Here is a 10,878-nt window from a genome sequence, read left to right as displayed (position 1 = left end):
ACCTCGTCCCTGTAGGCCAGTTCATTGTCATCCTGGACGAGGCCCACAACAGTTGTGTCGTCCGCATACTTCAAGAAGTGGTTGGAGCTGAATCTGGGACGACAGTCGTGGGTCATCAGGGTGAACAGCAGGGGGCTGAGAACACAGCCCTTGGGGGAACCGGTGTCCGAGGCCCAAGTGACCCAGTTTGCACCCCAGATTCTGGGGGATGATCGTGTTGAACGCTGGCTGAGCTGAAGTCCAGAAACAGCATCCGCACGTGGGTGTTTTTATCCTCCAGATGCTCCAGGGTCAGGTGGAAGGCAGAGGAGATGGCCTCCTCTGTGGAGTGGTTCGGTTTTGGTACGCAAACTGGAATGGCTCGAGTGATGGTGGGAGCTTGGAGGTGATGTGGTCCTTCACCAGCCTCTCGAAGCTCTTCATAATGATGGAAGTCAGTGCTACGGGGCGGAGGTCAGGATTTCTTAGGCACTGGTATGATGGCGGCAACCTTGAAACAGGATGGGACAACAGCCTGAATCAGCGAGGTGTTAAAGAGGTCGGTGAGGCCATCCATCGACATCTATGATAAATGTATATGTGGGGAAAAAGTGGTTAGGGAAAACACTTGAGGTTGAGCTTCAGGAAGCACATTCTCTCCACAACATTAAGAAATAGTAATAAAATCAATTGTGTGTTTGCACATCCGACCCTGTGCAGGTGTAGCCTACTTCGTAGGCCTACTGCTCTGCACTATTTTGAATGATATGCTGCCCGTGGGTCAGCTTTAAAAAAAAAAGCCAGCTGCAAAAACGTTCGTTGATGGCAGTGTCCTCCGTGATATATACACCGAAATAGTAAATAAGAAGCACTACCTCGAATAGAATGAGGTTAAACCCAGGTGTCCTTTTTAAAATAGACGCACCATACCAGTAGTCTATAGCTCCGGTAAACAGTGCATTAGGCAGGTACGGCTGGTACACTCTGCTGTAGGTCTTTCTTCTTCTTGTAAGTAGGCAAAATAATGGTCTGCTACCCTCCACTGTCCATGCCATGAATGTGATTGGTCAGGTGTATTCTTTGACCTTGACGCCAACGCATGCTGTCTGAGTATCTCTTCGTTGCATACCAACGTTCAAGATTGACAGTCTTTCACCCGGACATTTGTACACTTTTTTTTTTGTAACCACGTTGTTGGATTGATTCGGCGGGTCATAATTCTGGGGTGTTTTGGGGTAGGGTTAGGGAACCTGTAAACACATTGTTGGGCTACTCATGTTGGATCGAAGGGGTTTTAAGGGGTTTATTCGCAACTTTGTTATGTTTCTTTGATTCCAGTTGATGGTTCATTATTTTTCCCGCCTGCCATTGTCGAACTGTCTGGATCCATCTTAGTTTGGATTACTTTAAATTACCTAAATTGTCAGTCAATTTAAACAAAAAAGTCTCCCTTTTCAGCTCCGCTAAATGAAATGCATGTTTTAAACATTGTACATATCGCCCTTAAAATCAATTTAGTCAGAAACACAAGACTGGAAATAGCGAATAGCCGGCAAATGAGAAAGTAATCAAATTGATACAGAGATGATGGACAGAGATGATGGACAAGACCAGGGGCGGACTGGCCATCGGGAGGTTCGGGAGATTTCCCGAACGACCGGACGATTTCAGGTCAAGCCAGCCAGAAATAAATAAATAAAATGTATATATATATATATATATATATATATATATCTGAAGTTACACAGAAATACGAAAATGTGAAAAAGGATAAAAAGGTGGTGGAGAGGAAAAATAAATGGGTGGCGCTCAGAAGTTAAGGTTGAAAAAAAAGCGCAAGGTGCAGCCAAATGCGCAAAATTAACCGACCTTTTCTGTGGAAAAGCCAAGGTTGATGCACCTGTCGGCTAGACCAATTATGCATGAGGGGACAAAGCAGTATAATGTCACTCCGCGTCCTGCTACGCGGTCCAACACCCCCATCTAGTGGCCACTTGACGCCACTGGCTGTGTCCCAATTCCTAGGACGCATCCTTCGAAGGCTACATTCGAAGGATGCGTCGACGCAGATTGCGTCACAGCGACGCGCCAAGTGCTGTCCCAATTCCAAGGGTCCTTCAAATGCGGCCTACGAATGCAGCCTTCTTTTCCCGGATTTGAAGGATGCATCGGCTGTATCCTTCACGGCCCAACGTATCCCAAGATCCACCGCAGTGAGTAAAAGTTATTTTCCTTTATTAATTGTTGACGTTTTTGGGCTGTCTCCTCAGACACAAGCCATCAGTATCCCTGCTCTTTGTACCTTGACATGCATGTCGCCGCTGTTTGTTAACCTTGCTTTGCTGATTTGTATCTTGTGATGTGTGTGTGTGTTTCTCTTAACAGGTGTTGGATGACTGACAAGATCTATGGGGGGGCCCCCTTTGGGCCCCCCCATACCAACTTAGTCTTCAAAGGAATCTAGTGCCATGGGACTCCAGTGTCTTCATCCTCGGAATACATGTGTATGAATGGTCCACCGAAGGGTTGATCTGGAAGCCACCAAGGTCCACGCAGTAATCTGCTGCGTGGGCCGTAGTGGCTTCCAGAGCCATCTTTCGGTCTTGGTCAGGATTTGTTACAATTTCCCTTCAATGTAGCAGGCTACGGGTTTCTGAAGAAGCCTGCTTTACGTAGCATTGGAGTACAAATATTGTGCAAAATGCTCATGTAGCACTAGTAACCTGTAGATTATCTTAGTTTAACGGCATTCCGTGCTGTCTGTCAAATGTGTGGCTTTCTTTAAGTCCACAAGGCCCTCTGGTAAACCATGTTGGAACACCCCTGGACAAGGTGATTAGTCACTGGGTGTGTGCTTAAGTTTTGTTCCATTTTTCACTAGTTGGTTAAGGTTTGGTAGAATTGTTTGGATGCTAGCGACGTGATGGCGTATGTACAAGAGCCTACCGTGGCCAGGCCACAGTTGCGACGGCCACGGCCAGATGGCCTAGTGTGAGTGCAACCTTGATTGCATTTGTATACTGTTTACCATTGGATGTTTATGCAATTTGGCTTAATTCATCCTCAGTAAAGCTGCATTTGACTATTCCAGGGTCGTTTTGTACAGGCTTTCAATTGACCATGTTGACTAGTTTGTGGGAAGTTTTTTGTTTTTTTACCCTTGCTTACAATCCAACAGTTGTGACCACTTATGCAACTGGGCTGTGAACCTTGCAATTCTAGTTGCATATTTGTACACGCAAGCTTGTCCATTTCTATCGCCATCACTAACACTAGCTTCAGCATTCCCTTGTAGGCCATTAGCTGACTTGTGTATTGGAGCGATGATTTGGGTATTTTAAGATGCTTGAAAACCTAAAATAAAGCAAAATGCGTGTCTGGTGTGCAAGAGCCAATTTGTCGGCTTGCAGTAGTCGAGGAGTTGCCGTAGGTCGTAAGCCATCTGGAGGTTGTGGCAATGGAGGCTTGTGGTAGATCTGCCATCCAAGAAAGGTTAATTCTTCTGAAGCATGATTAATAGTTTAGTAAATTGAATCTATTCATATAGAACTATAAAATCCAAGACTGCAGCCAGTTACTTGGATCGCAATAAGTGGAAAGTATTCGTCTTCATTTGTAACAACAGAATAATTAACATGACTAACTGGGTTTCTTCCATTTTCTAACTAGGTGGACTTAATAATAATAATACATTTAATTTAGAGGCGCCTTTCAAGACACCCAAGGTCACCTTACAGAGCATATAGTCATCATACATTTAAAAAAAAAAAAAAAAAAGACATTGTGGAAAAAATAAATAAATAAACATAAGCAATAAGAAAAAAATAAAACAAAAACAAGACAAAACAAAACAAACAACAATCAAAACAGTGATCAGTTAGACGTTGTGTGCGAGTTTGAACAGGTGAGTTTTGAGTTGTGACTTGAAGGTTGTAATGGTGTCTGACTGTTTTATGTGTGGGGGGACGGAGTTCCAGAGCCTGGGTGCTGAACAGCTGAATGACCGGGCACCCATTGTAGTGAGTCGTGATGTGGGGATACATAGTAGTCCAGAAGAGGTTGAGCGGAGGGAGCGGGAGGGAGTGTATTCTTGGAGGAGGTCGCAGAGATAACTGGGGGCTAGGTTGTGGAGAGCTTTGTAGGCTTGTAGCTTTGATAGACTTGACTGGTGAGTCTACTGGATTAATCAGTAGTGGTACTTTGCCCAACAGATTTGATGGCATGACTACAGGGTGACAAAGACGATTATTCCCTGCCTATCAAAAGAGACTTCTAAAACATATCTGCTAGAACAGTTCCTATACTTTTTGTATAATTTGGTCATGCTGCAAATTTACTTTTTGTAGTTGCTCCATATTTAGTTCTTTGACAGCCTCACCTGCTAGAAAAGTCTATTCAAATCGGCTAAATATAATGAACTAAATTAATAGCCATGAAATGTTGTCACTCATACTAATGGCAAATACCCTCTTTCAGTTGGTGGTTCAACACTGATGTCTCTCTAGGCTTGAGGGAGAGCTCACAAGTAAATTACATGAATGTCCTGGAGCAATTGGGAATACACTTTTATTTAGTCTACCTGACCAGGGACATCTTTGAACTATAGGTCACCTAACCCAAACTTTTCACTCTTGTTAGGTTGTCCTTTTCTCTTGTAACCCGAAAGGGCTGAAATATCAACATTTCAGGTATTCTGTTTGGATAATGTGCAAAACTTGTGGCTTCACTAATAAAAAAAATTAACAAATATATTTTTCTTAATGTGGTTAAACTATTTAAAGTTTTGTATGCAAAATATTTCTGCTCAATTTGTGGTCAATGAAACTCTGAAATTTTTTAATTTGATAAAACACGACTATGGGTTAAAGGTATTTGCTTTGAGCATCTTTTGATATTTTTAGAATCTAGCTCCATTGCCGTTAGAAACTGTGTCTCCCAGCGCTGCAAAGTGCTTCCACAAGTTTAAAAAAGAATGGGCAGAAAAGGAACTGCCAACTAAATCTATTTAACATGGGTAGAAAGTTTCCATGGAAGCTCTTGGCTGCTGGTTCCCAACACAGCTCCACTGTTAACCTGTGACATTGCGTTTAACTTTTTTTGACTTTTGGTGACTTGCACAAAAGAGAAATGAACTGGTTAATACAATAAACAAGACACTTCATGGTACCATTTTGAACTGTTTGTGGATATTGCATTAAATCCATATGCTTGAAACTTCAATAATGCATATCAACGAAACAATGAAATAAATAGTTCAAGCAATTTGTGGGACTTGGCTGCTTTTACATTATTACTCATTTTGGGGGTTATTTCAGTCTCTCAAACCTGCAGGTCGTGCGAAGAATCATGTGAATGGGAATATTCTATGAATTGACATCTTTCGTCTCAACACTTCTGCTGCAGCCGCTGTTGAAGCGTATGAGTCCTTTGAGACCCCCTTTGATAAAAGGGGTTCTCAAATGTTGACCCTCAGTCACCTATTGCATCACTTCCTTTAGGGCTTCGGCCTCCTAATTGATCATTATAGTATAATTGAATGCCCTCTTTCATATATATGATACCCTCAGTCACCTATTGCATCACTTCCTTTAGGGCTTCGGCCTCCTAATTGATCATTATAGTATAATTGAATGCCCTCTTTCATATATATGATACCTCAACCACTGGGACGTGGCAACAATGTGATTGGCTGAAAACGAGGGAGGCATCTGATTGGCTACTGAGAGTTCCTTGTTGAAAAAAATGCATTTGTGAATCTAGCGACGTCAGGAGAGTCTCAAAAATCCACACATAAATACAGACCAGTTCACGCACAAATGCAAATAAGTTCACAAATGAAAAACGTCTTGTAAATACAAGTTTAACAGTTTGTATATAAATGTAACAACATCCAAATACATTGTGATGAAAATTGCAAATATTTTTTAAATTAATATATTTATGGATTTATATTACATTTATTTAAAACAAGGTACATTTGTGTATGGATCAGAAATGTGTTTGTGAAACTTATTTTTGTTTATGGATTTATTTTACATTTATACATACCGATATCCATTTATGTGTGCATTGAAATGTATTTCTGAGAAGAGAGTAATTTATATATAAATCAGAAAATACATTTGTGAATCCTTCTCTGTGCATTCATTATTAATGAGACTGTTCTGACCCCATAGCTTCGCCCCATGCTTGTCATCAACCCCGTGTCCCAATAAACCTTTTGCCTCCGTGTCCAGCGCTTGGGTCCCCTCGCCCCGCTCCTTAACACATAGCTATGACAGGTGCACTAGCGGTCAATATAAATCAATCAATTTGGCAATATAATGATTGATTTGATTTGCTTTATTTCTGGATCAAAACACTAAAACAGTAATCCAAAGCCATGCAAAACGCAAAATTGTAATTCTTATTTCCAGCATGGTCCTTGGTGTTACACACAAGAAACAAATAGACAAGAATCAGACAGCCTAAAAAATGCATACAATAATTAAACAGTAAACAGTACATACAGAAATGTAAATATTAAGACCAGCATTGTTGTGTCCTTTACAACATAATAATTAAGTTCAGATTAAATCGGGAGAAAAAGCAGTTTAAGTGAGCAGGTATTGTTTAAATACATTATGCAAAGTATTAAAGTTTTATTTAAGTTTTTTAAGAATCATAGTCTATATTTTATTATTGTTACTATAGTCCAGTGACGTAGTGGTGATGCTGAGACGATGATTGATGGAGCACAAACCAGCAAAGAAAAAGTGAAATGTACAAGGGCCAGTGTGCAGGGTTGGATGGGCAATTTTTTTATGAATAGAAATAAAAACCCAAGATTATGTTCGAAATAATAAAAAACATAAATTAAAAGAATATCCACTATTGCAGATGTAGCTCTGTAGTCAACCCAGGCAGAGTCAGGTTCCAGCAAAGGGGAAGCTGAGCTAGCTATACACCCAGATGAGGGTGAGGGATTTACTTATTTTGCACGCCCAGCCTCCAAAGTTTTTGCCAGTTTTTAACTTCCACCCTCAACAACCCCCCAGAACAGGTGTTGGCATATATGAGACGAAAGATGGTATCAACAGAAAGTGGCTCACATACTGTTAAATAGACAACTCTCTGTGCTGTTAAGTATGTTCAGTACCTGTTCAGAGTCCACCTCGACTCTGCATAGCCACCCTCCCCCTTCTGGCCACCATTGCACACTGTATTGTATTGTGTTGTATTGTATTGTATTGTATTGTATTATAGTACTTCACTGTGTAGCAACTGCAGTAGCTGCTATCATTGCTGTAACACAGGGAATTGGTTAGCATAGCGATTGTTGTACTTGCACTTGGTTCTATGAACATCCTTTCTGTACCGACAGCGATATATTGATGCACTTCTTGTGACAAATGTACTTATCGTAAGTCGCTTTGGATAAAAGCGTCTGCTAAATGCCCTAAATGTAAATGTAAAATGTAAAAGTTTGGCCTATGCAAAGCCATCTGCAAGTGACAGCACATTTAATAAGGCGGGGGGGGAGCGTGTGACAGCCTGGAACCATGTTCATCAAAGAATAGAAGAGCATGAAAACAAAAAAACTTTTTACTTATCCTTTGTTTCCAAAAACGTCTACGATTTTCCCTCCTTCCGAATTTTGGACAGAATGTACTCAACCATTGTCCACGGCCTCAGCAACATACAACACACACGCTTCAAGCGTACACTGAAACATCTGCAAAACCTTAACACGGTGCTTCGGTGAGACTTTGGTCACCTCTGTCATTGTGACCTATTGGAAATGTTGCCCAGCTACAAAGACCACAAGACCCTCCCTAGACCCGCAGTAAAAAAACGACTTCACATGACTGTAGATTATCAATACTCAACACCTCACCACTCTGTAGAGATCACCCCTGCCATGCAATCAATGAGGGAGGGCGGGAGAGAGGGAGACTACAACTGACAAAGAGACACTGTGGAATCAGTATCATGTAACAGAAACCCAGGGTAGAGCTCCTCAGTGAATGTGGAATGAAAGGTGTAGATGTGTGTCAGTTTTCCTGAGGGCTCGCCGTAATCTGAGGACACACTGTAGAAGGACAGAACCCCAGCATAATGGTGCAGGTACACTCCTATTCTGTTACACGGGAGGGTAAACCATTCTTCTTGATTCTCGTTGTACCAGGTAGCGTTGTCATCTTCACCATCACATTGAAGACTCCAAGAATCTGCGTACTGTCCAATCTCAGCGTCTTCCCCTCTTCCTTTCCTTTGGATTCCTCTGTATGTCACTCCTATATCCACCCTTCCTTCCCACTCTACCTCCCAGTAACAGCGGCCAGTCAGACCCTCTCTACACAACACCTGTCTGTAGTAGTTAAATCTTTCTGGGTGACCAGGATACCCCTGATTGCATCCTTCCTGTGTCACCTCTGTGTCGTCCTCAGACAGAGAGAGATGTCTGTGGGCTGTGTTCGGGTCCAGTGTGAGTTCACAGGAATCTAAAGGTAAAAAAGACATGAGGCCGTTTAAGCAGACAGAAATGCCCTGATGAGGTAGTCATTTACATAATTTTGAAACAATGTATATTAGTATTATTATCAACAGCATTCCACTAAGTTATATTTTTTTATATCCATTAGAATTGTATTTATTTTCTATGTAAAAAATAAATAACCTGCTTAGTTAAATGATTACGTCGAATATAATAATGATAGTAATGAATAATATAAACTTTTATAATCATAATATAGGAATACAGACACATTCTTAATAATTAATACCAAACATTATTTGCAAACGTTATAGCATAACATTAAAGGCATAATAACAATAATGATTCAAACAAAATAGTTAAAATAGAATACACACATAATATATGTAACAATCCTTAATACTAACTACAATTAATTATGATAGTACCATGATTATTATTCAATTGTGTGTAACAATAAAATACTACTTATAATCATTGTTTTTTGTCAACAATAATAAAAATTCGATTTTACACTTACATTTCTTTACACCTGTTCTCAGGTCAGGCTGAACATGGATAACGCTCTTAGGGATGGCTGGGAGTTTCTTCACCACATCTCCATGATTCACTTGTTTCCCATCCTCAGACCGGATGAGTGCGGGACGAGCTGTATCAGGATCCAGACTCGCAGCTACTTCATTCTGCTGGACCCCCTTCAGTTCAGCACCACGCAGCTTCTTCATCTCCATGTTCAGTGTCTCCTCCAGCTGATCCAGGGATCTCGTCAAAGTCCCTACGTATGATGGAGGACGTACCTCCACCGTCGTCCAGTCCCTGGTTGGTGGAGGATCCTTCAGGGATTTGAAGGCCTGGAGGAAGTGGAGGTGGTCTTTAGTGTGTGAGAGTGGCTTCAGCTCTGAGCTTCTTTGGTTCAGATCTTCTATGTCCTGCTCCAGCTCTTTGGTGAATTCTTCAGATTCTTTTTCTGTGGATTTCAGTTTCTCTTTTACCGTTTGGTTGAAATCATCCCGGCACTTTTCAACACAGCATATCAGAGCATTGAAGACCTGCCCAGCATCAGCTATCTCTCTGTCTGCATCGTCCTTGCTCATGTCTCCTGTGTCTTCGATCTCCTTAATCTTTAGTTTTCTCTCCCGGATCATCTGCGGAACTTCAGCCTCCATCTTCCCGAGCTGGGCCGTCTTCACTTCATATTCCTCCTTTAGAGGTACAATAGTATGGGACCTGTGGTCTGTCTCTGTGCAGAACTGACAGACAGACACCTGTTCAGTCTGGCAGAAGAGCTCCAGAAGTTGATTGTGTTTCGTACAAATCCTTTCTTCCAGACGGTCCATAGGCTCGACCAGCCGATGTTTCTTCAGGCCTGCGACTCTCTGATGTGGCTCCAGGTGGGTTTGGCAGTAAGAGATGAGACACACTAGGCAGGACTTCACGGCCTTCAGCTGGGTCCCAGTACAGACGTCACAGGCAACTCCTGATGGTTCAACACAAGGCTGCTCTTCTTCTCGTTCGGTCGTTCTAAACTGAGCTGCCAGCTCTGATAAGAGGGTATTGACCCGTAGATCAGGTCTAGTATGGAAAAGCTCGTTGCAAACAGGACATTTGTACTGGAGTTGTTCATCCCAGAATTTTGTAATACAGATTCTGCAGAAGTTGTGTCCACATGGGGTGGAAACTGGGCTGCTGAAGACATCCAGACAGATGGAACATGAAAAGTTGTCCTCAGACCAGGAAGTGTCAGAGGAGGCCATTCCTAAACAGAGACGACAAGGTTTACGTAGTGAGCAATTTCAATTTGATTCCATAAATGGAAGAGAGGTTTTAACTTACCTGAAAGTTGTCCCGTTTTACTCACCTTGATGTTGTTCCTGTCTCTCCGACAATCTGTTCCGAAATGCGTCTTATTTTTGTCCTGAAAGAGAGAACTGCTTCCACGTCAGCTGGCTTAGGTTTCTATATGGACCTTGGACGCAGTTAACTGACGTTTCAACTTCCGTGTGTGTGTGTGTGTGTGTGTGTGTGTGTGTGTGTGTGTGTGTGTGTGTGTGTGTGTGTGTGTGTGTGTGTGTGTGAGAGAGAGAGAGAGAGAGAGAGAGAGAGAGAGAGAGAGAGAGAGAGAGAGAGAGAGAGAGAGAGAGAGAGAGAGAGAGAGAGAGAGAGAGAGAGAGAGAGAGAGAGAGAGAGAGAGAGAGAGAGAGAGAGAGAGAGTGTGAAGGAAGTTGTTTACGGAGTGGAGACGAATATAGAACAGTTTGACATCTAGACTTGGCTTATTCTAGTCACAACACAACATGTTATGTTGGGGGCAGAAAGAATACAACATCAAAACACATAAAAACTACAAAACTAATATCTACTAAGATTTGGAAATCGTGAGACACCAGCACTTAACGACATGAAACGAGTGTGTTCATCTAGCA

General features: G+C 41.9%; 1 protein-coding gene across 2 annotated transcripts; it reads right to left on the bottom strand.

Moving 5' to 3' along the window:
• Positions 1–6,302: 6,302 nt before the first annotated feature.
• On the bottom strand, positions 6,303–10,411 carry LOC130391839 (tripartite motif-containing protein 16-like). 2 transcript variants are annotated; one of them, XM_056602145.1, is made up of 3 exons: positions 10,314–10,411; positions 8,976–10,211; positions 6,303–8,462 (listed from the first exon to the last, which is right to left on the bottom strand). In XM_056602145.1, the coding sequence occupies exons 2-3, from the start codon at positions 10,207–10,209 to the stop codon at positions 7,915–7,917; spliced, it is 1,782 nt and encodes a 593-aa protein (XP_056458120.1). In that variant the 5' UTR covers positions 10,210–10,211; positions 10,314–10,411; the 3' UTR covers positions 6,303–7,914. The 2 variants fall into 2 exon arrangements, with proteins under 2 accessions (XP_056458120.1, XP_056458121.1); XM_056602146.1 differs by having other exon boundaries at positions 10,289–10,406.
• Positions 10,412–10,878: the final 467 nt, after the last annotated feature.

This window comes from Gadus chalcogrammus, chromosome 11, assembly GCF_026213295.1.
Source record: "Gadus chalcogrammus isolate NIFS_2021 chromosome 11, NIFS_Gcha_1.0, whole genome shotgun sequence".
NCBI classification, from domain to species: Eukaryota; Metazoa; Chordata; class Actinopteri; order Gadiformes; family Gadidae; genus Gadus; species Gadus chalcogrammus.
The sequence above is the reverse complement of the archived record's forward strand: the minus strand, read 5'-3'. Positions and strand labels throughout refer to the sequence as shown.

What these genes read in the sequence shown, in the direction of transcription:
- LOC130391839 (XM_056602145.1), bottom strand. Translation starts at nt 10,209, where the DNA reads ATGGCCTCCTCTGACACTTCCTGGTCTGAGGACAACTTTTCATGTTCC. An exon ending in GAGAACAGGTGTAAAGAAAT is followed by an intron (nt 8,463 to 8,975) that starts GTAAGTGTAAAA and finishes TTTTACCTTTAG; the next exon opens with ATTCCTGTGAACTCACACTG.